Here is a 17,481-nt window from a genome sequence, read left to right as displayed (position 1 = left end):
CACGGTTAAGACTGTCAAACAGAGTTAGAGCAAACATTGTCAACATTCACAAACTAAAGGCACAGATAGATTATCCATAAGAGGGATTAGTAAGTAGAACGAGGTAAAATGTAGTCAGCTTGGAAAATCATAAGAGAGCCTACAAAAAATACTTTTCAAAGGGAAGAAAGCATACCATCATTTTTGTCAACTTACATCAACAAATTGCCCGCATGATTTTGGCAGGAAGAAAAAAATTTACAAAAGAAAGTTGTGTAAGAATGCTAGGTTAGGTTAGTTTCCTTTTGACAATTTTGATAAATTTTGTAAGTTAATTGTCTTTTAGACAGGATGGGAAACAGGAGTAAACAACACATACATCCACACATCATGACATGAAAAATAATCTTCATTCTGTTCAGGAGTATTTTAGTCTTTAACAGAGTAATCATTGTTTTTATAGAAAAGAAAACTGTACATAAGCTTTGTGAGAGAAGCTCCTCTTACGTAGCTTCTCCATTAATATTTACAGTATGATTATAGATTCTTTATTTTTTTTTATTTTACATTTTTCTCCTCAACTTAAACTTTTTTTGTTCATTGGTTTTGAACAAACTGATGACTGTACATATCTTAACATCTCTACGTAAAGGTGGGTTTTGGGTGAAAAGGGGGTGAGGGGGTGTGGGACCTATGAACAGACTAGGTAGGAAATGACATATATGGGGGTGAATGTGTACGTCAGTTGCCATGTCCATGTAAAGGTGGCACGAAGCGGCCAGGCGGCATTAGAACTTTTGGCTGTAAGGAAGGGATGGGGACATACAGACAGTGAGCATATACATGCCCATCTACAGAAGAGAACAGCACTTTCAACACTTGCAGTTTTTACAAACCCTAAGCTGCAACTTTCTGTCTTTGCCATGCAAAAATGAATAATCAATTTAATTCATTATGATCCGAATTGTGTCAGAATTGCTAATCGAGCAACAGGAAAGAATATGTCAGTGTTTAGAACAGGTTGGAAACATTCTGAAACAGATGGTGGTGAGGATAGTTGTTTGGGAGTTTTTCTTCTCAATTTTTTTCTCAATGAAAATATATATTTGCAATTGTTATAATGGGTCATTACATTGGTTTTCTATTGCCAATTAGAGCTGTGTTTTTCAACCACAGTTAACCAGGTAAAATCATTAAGAAAAAAGGAAGAAATATACCAAGAGGGGAATAGGTCGTCATAACATTACTACTTCTAAGCAAATTTCAGATTTTTAAAAGGTGGTATTTAGCAATTTCAGTAATTAACATAGCCACATATATGTATTTACATATATGTACAAACAGACAAATTAATAAACAATTGGCAAGCAAGAAATTGATAGCATTAATAATTCTCACACACTATCAAAGATGAACAACCAGAAAGCACACACTGAGGAGAACGTAGAGGAGGGACAGTTTGTTGGGAACACTGTCACCACCTTCAAATAGTAACTAATAATAACAGCATTATTATTAGTTATTTCTGGATGAAATGCAAATCTATTGTTAGTATTTTTAAAACACGGGACAGGCGTGCAGTCTGGGTGTACTTCAGAGGTGAAATTGGAAATGGTATATTTTAGTTGTTTTAACTATAAGGTTAATAGCTAAGGCATGCTTTAAGTAAGTTGCATTTAGGGAGAGTAATATACATTAACAGTACAGCAAGCTGGGGGTTATGGTGTCAGGAGGGGTTTAAAGGTCACCAGAGGTCATCGTACCAAGGGCTGTAGGATATACTGTTTCAGACAGACAAACATGAACTATTATCAACCATCATGGATGAAGACTGACCACTGGTCTTTACCTAATTATTCAAATGGAAATGAATACCTGCTTTTAATAATTGTTTTGTTTCTGTTTTATACTGATGCATAACCAACAGCCTTCGCTTGACTTACAAACAGTGTTCAGAGGAAGTTCCACAAGAGGGCACAAGGAGTTGGGGCTATTAAAACCCCCTACGGGGACATGACAAGAACATTTATTTTGAGATTTAAAGTCCTCTGCTTCGGGCTCTGGAATAATTCTGCGAGAGACGTGACTGGATCCAATTGTGTTTAGGTTTACGATTGCATTTATCACTATGAACGAGAGCTTTGGTACTGTATCTTCTGTATTTCTGGATGGTACTTGTCTTAAGATGCACTTTTCATGTCATTCTATTTAACTAACACAACCAACTGCCAAGTTGAGGTTTGTAGTCGAGAGACAGATAATGTGCTCACCAATTCAACATTCATCTTCCCATTGTGTGACTAATGCAATGTTTTCATTAGGAATCGGCTACCTGCCCTGTTGGATAAACAGTAGTGTTGCTCACTAAGTGATTTCAGTGTGTGTGTGTGTGTGTGTCCGCCCGTCCGGGTGCATTTACGCAGGCAGCCCAATTCTGACACTGTATTTCTTCCAGAAATTGGTCGTTTCGCAAATAACATCTGATCTTCTGACACCAGTTTATTTTCAGTGTCGGTGTGCTTGATCAAAATAACAATTAGTGGGGGGAGAACGGCACGCTTTATTAGGCTGTAGGAAAGGAAAGCCTGCCAGAGGACCTTCACGTTATAGTAAACACTGTAATCCTCTGCATTAACTCTCTTCCCAGCGCTGCATATTTCACCGTGTTTTACCTCAGTGCAAACACTGCACATTCTAATGAGTTTGCTTAACGAGACACCGTTTGTTTTGTTTCCCTGGCTAATGTCAAGATGCAGAGGTTTTGCACTAAGCCTCCATTCCTTTGCAAATAAGTCTACAGTGCACTGTGCACTTCGGTCTACCTGAAGGTACACTGATTGGAGAGTTTTCCTGCTTTCACTCTCCTCCTTTATCCCGTGATTATAAAATGTAGAGCGGAAGCCTTGGGTTTAAATTGGCGAGTGGCGTTAGGTCCTCCTGACGTCATTCTGTAAATAAAGTGGCCGATGCTAATGTAGGATGCATCCGGCTAGACGAGACAAAAGCAGCTTGAACAAAAGCCTCCTCAGAACCTCACCATCCGGAGGGGAACCAGGCACAAGCGTGGATGATCAAAATCTGGTAGCGGCAGCGTCTGCTTCCCCCTTCTCTCTCTCTCTCGCTCCCCCCCCCCCCCCCACCTGTGTTTTGGTCTTCTCTTTCCCTCCCGCTCTTCATTTCTTCTCTGCGTAATATCTGTGTGTGTCCAGCTTCCGCTGAGACCAGGGAAGGGAGACGAGTGGTGCCAGGCGGGGTGTGGGGCTTACCCTGGAGGGAGAGGCGGCCGGTCGGCACCGGTCCAGTGGGATTTTACAGGGCTGCCTGAGGACTCTGGGGGAGTCAGTGGTTTTCAGCCCAGAAATCCCATTGTTCCTGGGTGCAGTGTTCCCCAGAAGCCTTACTGCAGTTGACTGATGAACAGACTGATGCTGGGAAGTCGCCCTGTTCCTCTCCAGCCATACACAGACAGAACACCCACTGTCAGGGATTGAAACCGAAACCTAACTCATTAGAAAACACAGTTGTGTCGGTGGGGACGTCTGAGTTTCTGCCAAGCAAAGCACAGATCCCATCATCTGAGGGGACCAGGTTTGACATTGAAATGTCTATACTGTCTGTGTGGAACACATCTAGAGAGAAGCTGACAGATTGAGTGTCACAGTAGGGACGGCTCGACAGAAAGAACCATGAACGTTCTACTCAAATTTGGGGGTATGGAGGGGGGTTCAGGACATGGCAGATAGCCCTGGGTTTGGCGGGGGGGCGGAGTCCTTCAGTCCCCTATCTTTTAACCAGCCACCTAGCATTACTGATAGTTGGGAGGGTTTTGTCAGGGTGTCCTGTTCTTTTGCAGGAGTGTGGATGATAGGTCTTAATCTGTTATCATGAGGCTGGGTGCCCTCCGCCGTATAAAATTGGCATCTTCCAGCCGGCCTCCTGAAGCAGCGTGGCGAGTCCCCTGTCAGACGGTCGATTTGTCGAACAGCCATTAAGCTCACCTCGCCGCTCCGCTGACACGTGTCAGCTGAATAACCTTTAAACTGATCTGGGGCCTGCGTCCGAGTGACAGCCAGCCTGATGGGGTCTGCGGAAGACCAACAAGCCGCCGCCAGGCGACAGAGTCACTGACCCCCCCACCCCCCCCCCCCATTGTTGACTCTCTCCTTGCCCTTCATATCACCAGCGCCATCATCAACACTGTGTAACGACACCCCGCCTCTTTTCCCCGTTTCCATGCCGACCTCCTTTTTTCCAAGAGCCGTGTAGATGTAGGTTACTCGTCCATTCGATCACAGGGCGTGTTCCGTCAGCTGGTAGTGGCCTAAACGAATGGCTTGATGGGGTTACATTGCAGGAGATTCTATGGTGTTTATCTGCTCGATGGCCATCCTGTGTACTGGTTTCAGTGCAGGAACGGTGAGAATGAAACCAGTCGCTGTGGCGAACGCCACCAGTCCACCCGTTGCTCAGCTTTTTGGCACGTTTTCGAACTAAGGTAGAATGTCGCCAACTTTTCACTGGATAACAGCATCGCTTAAGTGATTAAACGTGCTGGATAATTTGATGATTTGCCGAGGCAACCCAAGGCAAAATGACTTAACCAAAGGGATTGATCACTAAGCATATATATTAACGATTACAAGAGACGTGAACAGTGTGCCGATGTCACGGTTGATCAGTCAATTTGTCAACTACTCAAGAGGCTTAAATCTGTCAGATATTTAAGTGTCTAAATGAATTATGGTTGATTAGAGAGTTTGTTAGGGGACATATGCTACATTGTGTTGTCAACTACATATCAAACCGCTACAATGTGGTGTTGTAATGGAGTCAGCCCCGGGTGGAGAATAATCTGTTTTAGTACTGTTCCGTTTTCACCTTCTTGTGGAACTCTCTCAGGGGTAGGTTCAGGTTTAAACAGTTTTAAAACACAGACCGAACAAACACGGGCAAAAAGCTGACACGGACACAAGACCTCACAAGACAGGAAGCAGTAAGAGGACAGTGGTGGAGTGTTAAAACACCACGGCTGGCCCTGAACACACAGTAACAGCGGGCAGGTGAGGTTAGCCTGAGAGCAGAGTCATGGGTGGAGGGAAAACCACACAAAATGGCAACCAATCAAATCCACATGCATTGGCAGGAGGAGCAGTCACCGAGATAGGTACAGGAAGTTAGTCTTCTAGTCTATTGTACATGCCACAAATGCCTTTTACTGGGAGCAACAGATATAGAATAGAAAAACAGATATACTTTGTGGCAATAAAATTCTTTTTATGCCATCTGCATTCAAAACAGACATGTATATGCAGAAAGACTGAGAAAGAAGTCGGAGCTGAATGGGGTGTGGGTGAGGTGTTGAGGGGGGGGGGGTCATTCTTTCACACACAACTTTCTTGAGACAGAATGGGGTTGCCTGCACAAGGCCCAAAAAAGGATGATGGCAAGAAAAGATTTTGTTGCCTTTCATTTCCTATGTTGTAAATCGAAAATGGGGGATGTTTCAGTATCAGCCTTTCACGGGCACAAAAAAACAAGATGATGAATATGAGGAGAACTGTTTTTCTTTTTTTTTTTTTTACCACCAAAATGTCATGCGGCACAAGATGAGGCAAAACGGAGGGGGCAGCTCTATCCTGGTAGATGGATGGATGAGGACACCAAGATAAACAAATAAATAATAATAAACAACTCCGGATAACTCAAATCATAAGCAAACGGAACAGAAGGTCGGCAAGGGGTAAAACGGAGGAGAGATGTCCACAGTGTGCTTCACCACACAAAAAAAGAAAACGAATGAAAAACAACGCCATGCCACTGTTAACAAAACCAAAAGCAGGGGTAAGAATGAGGATATGAATTTCTGTGTCAACATGGTGAGATGTCTATGGCTGTATTTATGGTTGTATGGCTGTGTAAGTCTAAATGTTGTTTAGTATTATCATCACTATATGAGGGGGGGCTGGGGGCGGGGGTACCATGTTAACAGAACTCTGACAGTAACACTTTATTTGGATAGAGTAGATGCTCTACAGAGTAACATTCAGTGACGTTTAACTAATGCTCTCCTAAACCTTGCACTAAACCTAGAAGAAACGTTATTCCTGACCCAAAATGTGACACTTATTCTGAACCCAAACCCTAACATAGATTACCGATAAGGGTTGGTAGTGTGACCATCTGTAGATCATCTAGATGGGACTTTCCAAATAAAGTGTTACCATTCTGACTAACTAGTTTATAGAATACTGCAGTTACATTTTGGCTTTGAGAATACTTGGGATTAAGTTTTAATATTACGTTTTTAAAGTGAAACTTTTAAATTCTTCAAGCTGTCAGCCATGTCCATTTCATTAATTTTTTTCTAGGGTAAATAAAGACGTTGGAGTTTCATGCCACAAGATAACATGAAGTTATCATATGCATGGCTTTGCAGAGGAAATTACTTTCTCCCTGACTATAGTCAAATCAAAAGGACCACATACCCTCCTAAAAAAATAGAACATTACTGCAAAATTTTTTTTTTAAGTACAATTTCCATGCAACAAATGCCCTTAGCCCAAGCTGCGATAAAACTACAAGGTGACAAAGCTATAGAGATTATAAACTGTAGAATTACTACCTTATCCCCTGTTCCCATACTCATTAACTTATTGCAACACAGTAATGTTAAATATATAAAAATAGTCAAATTGTCGATCCTTTATCTCCTACTAGGAAAAACAGTACAGGCCAGTACATTGTCTTCAATTGGTCTTAATAGATTCTGCTTCACATTGCGTTCAGTGTAAAGTGGACATATGTTTCGTAATTAGCTTGGGCATACTTAGGGAGATTAGTAAGGCATTAATTAGTGTTCTATGATGGCATTTTGAAGGACAGCCCAGTAATTAAAAAGCTTTAGCTCGCTAGTGAATTACTTCTACAGGGCTTCAGGGGAGGGGAGAGGTTCATCACCAACAAGATCTCACGGTCTTGCATCGATATTTGAAGTAGTATGGACAAATGGATATTTTTTATTTTAACACATTTTCAGGGCATGCAGATTGAGTGGTTGAGGTTAAAGTTTTCAATAGGTTAAAAAAACAACTCAGTTAAATTCAGGTATTAATTCTGAGTGTTGAAATGAATTTTAGGCTGGCAGTTTGTGGAGTAACCACCTCCAACGCTGAGGACTGATGGTTAACACCAAGTGCTAGGAAGTATTTTTGTCATATTGGTGGGTGCTAACATCAAAATGTGCAGTCTAAATGTTGTGATCGCTGTGACATACTGAATTACACTATACAAATATGTTATTATTCCATACAATGGAAATTGACCATAAAGTGGTGACTTCAATGGGAATATATTCATGCACTGAATCAGACAGTATGAGGTAGTACTGTAGTTATTCTCGTTATATTCTATCTGGGTTTATTTTCTCACATGACAGACAACATGACTGGCTGAGCTTCGCTGGGGACATGATTGACAGCTTGATATTAAAACCCCTAAATCCAAGTCGTCTCAAAACTAGTGACATGTTTCCATTTAAAACACACGTTAACCTGTAGTCTTATGTGTTATTATTATGATATAGAAGGAGCGAGAGAGAAACGATGCACACAGAAATTCGAGGATATCTGTTCTCTATTAGAGTGTTTCAGGTAAGGCAAGCCTTGGACGTATAAGGAAACTGAGGAACAAACAGGAGGGAAGGACTGGGTCCGGTGCAGTTAGTCTGCCACACATCACAGTATCTATGCTGAAAGCACTTTGTTCTATCAAAGAATCTCAAAATGTATCCTCTGTCGAGAAGACGCACACACGCACAGCAAGGAACATGTCAACCAGGTAACACACGACGGATACATTTTGAAGCATCAGTGTGGACGGATGAACATGGAGCTTGATACTAATTTTGCACTTTTTACTGAAAGTTTTCTCTCCTTTGAATGCTGAGAGAACAAAATTAGTATTAACGCTTTTAACCATGTTAACGACCAACCATAGCCCCATAGCTAAGTGTAACTTATATCAGAGACTACGCTAAAACAATATAACTGACTAGGCCTGGGATACAACACTACAGTACGCTGTTATGTGAGGGATCGGGAATTATGTGCTGTATGTACGTATGCATGTGTCTGGGTTTACTTGCAGTTTGAAACATGAACATAACTTAAAACTTGAAGTGACTTTCCTACAGAGGGCATGCTAAGGATATTTTATTACTTTCATCTAATTCCAAAGTGCTTAGAGCGCTTTCAACTTTCCATATAGCTGAAACCTCCAACTCATGCTACTATAGCTATCTCTTGGTGCTTTTAGGAAGTCTTTTGAAGTTACACTTTAGGCTCCCATGAGACATGATGCTCAGAGGAGAAGGATCCTCGTTTTTGGTTTTGGTTGCAAATCAAAGAAAGGAAGAAAAATAGACCGGTAGGTCTGAGCAAGCAAGACTCAACACACCCATCCCACCTGCGTGTCCGGAATCACACTCCTCCAGGTCCTCGTCATCGCTGGAGCACTCCGCCGACGACACGATGTCATCCGTTGTCTGCCGTTTTAAAGACACACGCACACACAGAGAACACACAGAGACAGAAGACAGCGCAGACGTTGGTGAGAACAGATCATTCTACTGAGAAATCATTTAAACAGATAGCGGGCGCAGAGGAGAATGATATCAGTGGAAGACATTCTGGAGCACATTCAGTCTCCCCAGCCATGGTTAGATATCCACACTGCACAGAATGGGTGGATTCAGAGCTTCCTCTAGTTGATCACCGAGTCAAACATCTATCATTGTGATTATCATTCCTCACTTTAGGCACTCTCTTCCACCCCGCCTCCAGATAAGTGTTTTCCTTATTGCGCTCCACCATTCCTTTCTTACATTATTTACAACCCGCTCCTCCTCAACTCCCTCTGTAATCAATGGTGTTTCAGGAAACACCCAGAGCTGCAGATCAGCCTTGTCCCATAGAAACGCTGTGATTTGTGCCGCTGGGGGCTGAGGTCTGAGTCCCAAATAGTGCGCTAGACTCTGAAGTAACCGAGGCAAAAGGAGCATCCTGAGTATGGTAAGAGGGTGCCATTTGGGCCACAGAGATTTGGAGGCGCGCACCGCCCGGGTGGATTATCAGCCAGCCTATAGCATCCCACAGTACTGATTTATCCCATGGCCTCGCCCCCTCTCTCGGGCCCAAAGGCAGGAGGACGTAAGGGTCGTATTTCAGTGCGGTGGGGAGCGGTGAGCGCTCGGTGCTTGGCGACCAAGAGGCGTTTATTAGAAGGGATCAGCAGGGCGATAAAATAAGAGGTGTCACAGAGCAGGGTTATGAAATCACGGCGCTGATTGAGTTTGCAGAGCTGGACCACGCTGCCTGGCACTAAATATCATTGAGTTTGACAGACTAATGGAACGTGGCGGCTGCTGCCTCCGTCACCTCCACTCCCCTCAGAAGACAGGCAGGCAGCTAGCCTCACCAACATGGCCCCGATATGGTGCCCATCATACACACGCTGCTGAACATTTAGGAGGTCCATTTATTACAAATGAATTCAAAATGAAGAGAGATAAGGGAGAAACCAAAAATAAATAAATAAAGATTGTAAAAAATATATATATTTTTGAAGTTGGGATAGCCAGGTTATATGAAACAATGTTGTTTTGGTTACTGTAGCTTAAACAATTAAAATATTTTAGAATAATTTGCATGAATTAACACATATTAGTATACTCTTCATCAACAAATGTTTTAACATTTTTCATTAGCTGAGGCATGACTCAAAGTAAACATCTGCAAAAGAATAATTAGTGGATCTTTGTGTGAATCGTTGGTCTGACCATGAACGTTCTATTACAGCCCTATATTATCTGTAATGTAAAAAGTTGGTTTGGTCTCTCAAGCTTGAATAGTTCACAATATATAATTTTATGGTTAATTAATACTAATTATGCCAATTACACTGATTCATGTAGTCACTGTTTAAACAAGTTTAAAGATGGGATAGCCTAAACAATGTGAAACAAATTTAGTTTGGTCTCTAGCTTGAAGGTTCAAGAAGTACTTCAGTTTAGGGTTAATTAAAAACATTTTGAAAATGATTATAATGATAGTCAGTTAACATTTAAAACTTAAGTTGTTTATTCTGATCACAAGTACAGAAAAGGATGCACACAGAGAGCAGGCTAAAGAAATTGGAATAATTATAATAACAATAATAAGACTAAGAAATCTAGAGTTGTGCTTTGATTTTGGCAAGCACACCTAATAAGTCATAGAGGAAAGAAGATAAGTGAAACTCCTTAAACTGTATTGCTATAAAATATTGCCCTGAGTAAATATGATATTATTCATTGAAGTCATATTGTGTGTGTAAAGAAGCTAGTTATTGCTGAAAGAAAATTCTGCTTGCTGGTTTTTACTGATCACAGGTGCAGAAACGGATGCACACAGAGAAAATAAGAAAACCAGCCCAAACTTGAACGGCTGTTCCACCTATCTCAGCCTTTCCCCTCTCATCGCCGCCCCCGATCAGACTAAATCTTCGTACTTCATGACAGAGCTAAATTGGATACATTGTTTCAGCTTTGAGCTAAACACATTCTGTATTTTTTCCCCGCAGCTTTGCTGCAAAACATCCCCATCCCAGTACCTCTCCACTCGTATGTGGTTTATGGTTAGCAGAGGGTCTACTTTGCGGTCCTTACCTGCTCTTCAAAACCTCGGCCAGCAGAGATATGAGTCAAGGAACAAACGTCCGACAGGACATTCTGATTCTGACAGACTGTCCACATGGGAGACATGGACCATCATAGGACTACTGGCAGTGTTTTGTCAAATCTTGTCCCAGAGCCTGACATCAGAGGGAACCCATGACTAAGTTGTACAACAAGGCCAAAACAGGACCATGGAGATGTGGCTGGGCACTATACCACAGGCAGCAGTGTTTGGTCAGCAGTAACAAAGATGGCCCCCAGTCTGGGACATCAATCTTTCACTGGGCTTTGTAATCTCCCTTCTGTTTCACTCTCCAACACGACCACACGCAGTCACACAGAGGCTGGTAGACTGCAGAACCATAGTACAGAAACCGAGGAGACTCATGAGTCTGGGGAAAACAGTGTCGGCTCCTTCGGATTACACAGTTTTCAGTCAGGTGAAATCACTGGCCAGGTTTTGAATTGCTAGAAGTTTATACTCAGTGTCAAATGAACAATGGCTTTAACGGAGACGTTGTAACAGCCAAAGCTTATAAATATCCCACACCTTTATTCTGATGCAAAACCAGCAGTGAACTGATGGCTGCTTTGGGAATCATAAACCTTTTGGTAGAAAGTCAGAAACATCGATAAGCACAATGTTTGCTAGGTAAGGGAAAAGACTGCTGAGAATCTCAGCATTTTCAAAGGCAAAATGGCCTGTGCATTGAAGAGAGTTTGAGAGAGTGGAGTTGCTTGGCTATACTGTACGATGTCGTGTGGAATAATCATGTTCATGGCCGGCAGGACTACAAAAAGGGATTTCACAGCTGGAGAAATCCAATTCTCAGGCTAAATCTCCAGAACATGGAGTGGGATATATTTTGGCAGCAAAGTGATTTCTTTTTACTGCAATTATTCTGAACAAACTGTCTCATTTTCATTTCTGAAAGCAAGAGTGTTTGTAGCGGAGTGTGTGCGAGGCTAAGGGAATTACAGGGTGGCTGTGTGTGTGTGTGTGTGTGTGTGTGTGTGTGTGTGTGTGTGTGTGTGTGTGTGTGTGTGTGTGTGTGTGTGTGTGTGTGTGTGTGTGTGTGTGTGTGTGTGTGTGTGAGTGTGTGTGTGTGTGTGTGTGTGTGTGGGGGGGGGGGGGGGGGGGTATGTTGGTGAATAATGCAGAAAGCTTTAGATGCAGAAAGCTTTACATAAGAGAACTTTATGTGACGTCCACCATATGCTCTTATGTCTTCTTCAAGCCCTGAGCAACAAAAACCATCAATAGACTGAGACCACATGCTCCCTATAAAATCTTTACCTTTGACCTGAGTATTTTTAAAGGATCACATCTATGTATAGAATGTCTTGTGTGCACGTGCGCGTGCACAAACCAAAAACAAACGTCCCACAGCCGAGCCAATCTACCTGTGGTAGTGGTAATGCTACAAAATGGTGGAAACTGACCATCTCCTGTGGGACTTTACAGACCTAATCAGTACTTCTAGAAGTCAGAGAATCCTGATGCAGCAGCTCCATTATCAAACCAAGCATTGTAATTACACGGCAGCAGCAACTGAAGAAATCACCAGCTACATCCGCAATCAGGCCTGACCCTTCTTTAAGGTGTCCAATGAATCACATTCGGACCAAAACACTGAGCTCAAAGCTTACAAAACCAGCGCTTTTATTCCCCACTACTTTTTTCATGATTAACCACTTCAACACATTTTTATACCGTTAGTCCTCATAGATACACTTATCCTATTCACTTTGCGGATGATAAATATTCAAATATTCTCTGGCGTTTCGCACATTGTTTCACACAGTTTGGAAGTGCAGAATTTAATGTGTGCCTCAAGTTGGAGTACGACAGTCGTGTTGAATGATTAAAGTATGTTGGAAAACAGGAAAGCACAACTTCCACAGGAACACGACAAGTGTTTTCACACGTTCACCAGTCTGTCTCACACCTGAGCTCAGGAGGATGGCCGATAGTGTCGCTGTGAAAACACTGCAGTACACCATAACAAAAGTACTGAGAGCTCCTCAGAGCCATTTCAGACACCACAGTAACAGGATCGACCACCTCTGTGCTTTCTTTAGAAAGCTTAACAGAGAGAAAGATGAAGACGAAAAGAGAGTATACATTAAAAAAGGTCAAAATCCATAGATGGAGAGGAACGACTGCCAAGTCAATACTGTTTGCGAATCTGTTGGACATTCAGAACCGTCTATTTTACATTTGGGGGTGTATTGCTCTGGGCCTGTGGTCTGGGTAAGCCCTACATCTACAGTCTTAAAAGGAAAATGTTCTTCAAGTATCTTTCACTTTGAAACTCTGGGGGAACCCCATAAGTTCTTTAAGATTAAATGTCAAAGGATATTGGGTAACACTATTTTGAGAGTCCCAAATGTGTGCCTGTAGATGCTCCACAGATTGTCTACTGACTATCTGTAACATTTAAACTAACTATCTACTAACACTAAACCTTACCTATATCCTAACCCTAACCTATCATTAACCATAACTCTAACCGTAACCGTAACCCTTACCCAAAACCTTATTCTAAACCTAACCTTAATTAACCTTAGCAAGCATTTGCTTATCAACAGATAGTTTGTTTTAAAGTTTGTTGAAAATGTGTTGATTTTATTACTATCTATAGAACATCTAAGATGGAAATTAGGACTCTCAAAATAAAGTGTAACTGGATATTGTAATCAACTGTTCATACGTATTACTCCAAAAAACATATGAACTAACTACCCCCTGAAAAATGTTATTTGACCAAAAATAATAAGAAGGGTTTGTTTCATGAACTCTTTAATAGGGTTCTTGCAAGTACTGAGTGGTTCACCGTGCAGTTTCAATGTGAAGAACCCCTTAAGGACCCTCCAAGAACCTTTTAAGTGGAGCACCGCAGTGAGCAAGGACAGCACACCTACAGCCCAGCAGGGTCTCGGATAACCCTGGGTTCTGCGTTAATTGAAAAGGTGGTACAGTCCTGTATCAGCGCCTTGGGGAGAACTGTGTTGGTGTATTCATACAGTGTGACATTTCACAGAGCAGGGGTTGTTACATATTCCACATTACACCTAGACTGTTATTGGAACAAATCCCCTGCTCCTGTTTCTGCCCAGAGGGAGAGGAGATAGGCGGCGAGGAAAGCCTCTGAGATGGAAGACAACAGCCTCCAAACGCCACGTATCATCAAAGCCATCAACCCCCCCCCCTCCCCCCCACCCGGCGAAGCGATTGTTTTCGGGTGAAAAACGAAGGACTATTTTTTTATGCTCGCTGATCGTCTCCACGGACATCCTCTAGCGGTGTGAGTTGTCGCCTTGGCGATCAGAATGACCGCGCAGCAGAGGAAGGGCAAATGTAAGACACAGAATCAGAAACACGTTCCTGTTCCCCGGGGAACCTTGTCACAGTAACCTTGAGCTCCTCTGTGGTTCTGAGGGGGGATATTTTTCCATATATATTTCAGGGGTTATAAATACATACAATAGGCACAGTACTTTTTTTACGCCACAAACCCAAAGCATGACCCTGATGAAAATGACCTGGAAAACTGAAACTAGACCCCTCCCCCTTTCTCCTGTTTTCTCCTCCTTCCCTCTCGCCCCTATCTCCCCTCCAGTACACCCCTCACGTCCTCCTCCCTTCCCCCTTTCAACTCCCACTCATCTCCACCTCTCCCCTCCAGGTAGTCGCCTTCTTCCCGGAAACGTTCACTTCGATTGGCTCGTGCCTGATCTGTGTTATCGTGTCCCATCTTGGCTTTGACTGGACGACAAGGGAGAGGCTTGTATTACAAGGGGAATCGATGGCATTCAGCCATATAACTATCAATAGGCTGCCACAACTCTTTTGCCTCCCTCTGTCTCTACTTCCAGATAGATGAGAGGTGGATACAGTCAGTAGAAAGACAAGGGGGGGGGGGGGGGGTATGTGGTGGCCCATACGCTATTAACAGTTCCACAAAAAGTCCTATTCTTAGGTGTGGACGTTGATGAGGGTACAATTACACGCTGGCACGAAATGCATTACAGATGACATAGGGCTGTAATAGAATGTTCATGCCCTGAACAACAATCCACTCAAAGATGCACAGAGACTGTTTCAGACGTGTACTATTCCAGCCAAATGGGTTCGAATACCGACTCTCAATTGAAAGCTGTGCGCTAAGTGATTTCCAAGATCAAATATTGATATTTCTAACTTGCCACCCTTGGTAGACCTCTTTGCCTCTCTTTCCCTCTTCCCTCTTCTTCTTTCTCTTTCTCGACCTCCTGCAGTCAGCATTATTGTTGCTCTCAGGTCATAAATACCACAGCGGGTAAAATAAAAAAAAGTATTTGTTCACACTGGCCCTCGCATTCCAGTTTCAGTGGAATAGGTTGTGTGGAGTATTTATGTCTCTGCCCTGGCTTCTGTACACAAAGCAGAGCGCTCAGAGCCAGTCGCTGGCTGGCAACGCTGAGCGTCAGTCCCAAATGGCCCTGTATTCACTAAGTAGCGCACTAAATTTGACTGAAGCCCTATGAGCCCCTAGTGTGCTGCATAGGGAACAGGGTGCCATTTAGGCCACACGGGCACAGTGCAGTCTAATTGGCCGGTCGGCCTGTAGGCAGCCTGTATCAAACAGGAGTCGTTTATCTTCCTGTGTAAAAGGAAATGGTCTTGGGCCTTGATTCTTAATCACAGGACCTGCTGCTGTATGGGACAAGGTCATCAGGGAGGGGCTGACCAAACACTCAGGACCAGGAGCGACATGGAGAGGGGGATGTAGAGAGGGATGGAGGGGGGTGTAGAGGGATGGAGGGGGGTGTAGGGGGGTGTAGAGGAATGGAGGGGGGGATGTAGAGAGGGATGTAGAGAGGGATGTAGAGAGGGATGTGTCACAACTAATGTGACACATGCTGCTCAGCGCGCTCCCAAAGGTGTTAGGTTGTTTCAGTTCCAGGTTCCAGTCTTGAGGGGAGAGTCTGGTTACCTGGGACTTCCTGCCCAGAGAGAAGTGAGCAGGAGAGTGAGGAGAGGTGGTCGAGACTCTGGGCTACTGAACCGACCGCCTCGCGTAATCACAGGAAGACAGCGGGAAGAGGAGGATGGAGACAGGTAAGGGCACCAGCAAATGAGCAGAGCGGAGGAGGCCAGTACGTGTGAAGGAGAGAGGATGACAGCATTTCCCTCCGTTAGTAAGAAAGTAGGAGAAAGGGTTAACCCGAACAGGTCACTGGGGAGAGGAGGGGAGCTGAAAGGATGTCTAAATCAGCACTCTGGGTCCTAATGCCTGGACCTGACAACCACTTCTCCTTCTTATAATACACTGCCAGAATTCAGGCTGTTGCAGGCTGCTGGGCCGTGTCCTCAACGTGGTGCCAGTTGGGCCAGAACCCTGCATTCAACAGTAGTTCACTACAGAGGGAGTATCCTGCCTTGGTTAGGGCCCTCAGAACTACCGCAAACCCAGCAAGAATTCTATCTGATTGAATTGAATGGAAGGGTGTTGAGGTTGGAGTCAAAGAGAGACAGTATGATAATTCACTTTGTTCCTTGGTTGTATATTAATAGCTCACCAGCTTCTCACACATAAGTTATTATTACTTCAAGGCTGCCGTACAAAATCCATGTGCCTGGCTGTGTCGTTCATTACACACCCCGCTAAGCTGCGATCTTTACTTCTCAAAAATTAAACAACGAGGTCCCTTGTGAGTTCAACTACTAATGAGCACAAACCCAAATTAAGCATATTCAATTAAGTCTATGTGTAAAAAAAAAAAAAAAGATGAAAGTTGAAAACGTTATTACCAACTGATAAAGAAAGGACGTTAAATAGACTCAAGAGCCTCTGCAATTCCCTTCTTCGGGCTCATTGGTATTTAGCCTGTCCTAAGCGGTACACTGGTTTCGAACGGAGACTTTGACGACCTGGTGATAAGTAATGATCTACGTAGGGAATTTGAAGCTATTGACTTGCACCAGGCTGGAGTGTGGCAGCGTAATGTCTTATTACAACTCCCTACGGGCAAACATATGAATCCCTGTCCTCCTTCCACTCCCCACCATAGGACTGAACAGCTGGGCTCAGCCATAAAGCACTTACAACGCCACTCATTACCACTTCAAAGGCAACGCCACTGGATTTACACTGTGTCTAGTTCCTTGATGGTATTCAAACCTTTGTCCAGGTGAGGTCCTGGTGAGAATGTCCACTGGCGTGAACAGGAGATTCATTATCCACATTACGGCTTCACATCAAGCGGGCTGTGAACAGGGTTGTAGTTTTACCTGATCTACCACCCGCCCATGTCCTCACACCTCCAACGCCACAAACCTTGATGTACCCAAACAGGCCGACAGCACAGAGAGGTGGCGGTCTCTGATATGAGAAGGGAAAGAGAATGCGCCGGATCTAAATTATTTCAGTACTAAATTACCCCTTGATGGAACAACGCTGGCTAAATGTACATGTAAGAACTGAGTCAGCTCCAGTGAAATAGTTGAGAACAAAGTCAGCTCCAGTGAAATAGAACTGGGTCCAGTGATAAAAACTGTCTCAGCCCCAGTTAGAGTCAGGTCCAGTGAGATAATTGAGAACTGAGAAAGAAGCATCCAGACGCGTTTTCTCTGCGGTGTCGTACAGGTCAGCGAAGACTAATGAGACCAGTGCGCGCGTGTGTGTTTAAGCGACGGGGTTGCTGCGTTGTCCCAAACATTTTTGAAAACCCCCTGTCGTGATGGCTGATGGGCTACACACACTAGTCATCGGTCTCTTCTGTGAGACATGGACACACACACACAC

At 43.5% G+C, this 17,481-nt stretch overlaps 1 protein-coding gene across 19 annotated transcripts in view; it reads right to left on the bottom strand.

The window, feature by feature from the left end:
• The window catches only part of LOC105017684 (neurexin-3b), a 300,014-nt gene that overhangs the window by 4,362 nt on the left and 278,171 nt on the right, over window positions 1-17,481 (bottom strand). For 11 of the 19 annotated variants that reach the window (XM_034287715.1, XM_020056329.3, XM_020056334.3 and 8 more), the window contains one exon: window positions 8,434-8,521. In XM_034287715.1, the coding sequence (XP_034143606.1) occupies window positions 8,434-8,521 (88 nt within the window). Of the gene's footprint in view, window positions 1-175; window positions 781-8,433; window positions 8,522-17,481 lie in introns of all 19 variants that reach the window. The other 8 variants (XR_002198177.2, XR_002198178.2, XR_004574728.1 and 5 more) reach the window with 4 other exon arrangements.

The sequence above is a fragment of the Esox lucius genome, chromosome 18 (genome assembly GCF_011004845.1).
Source record: "Esox lucius isolate fEsoLuc1 chromosome 18, fEsoLuc1.pri, whole genome shotgun sequence".
NCBI lineage: Eukaryota > Metazoa > Chordata > Actinopteri > Esociformes > Esocidae > Esox > Esox lucius.
The sequence above is the reverse complement of the archived record's forward strand: the minus strand, read 5'-3'. Positions and strand labels throughout refer to the sequence as shown.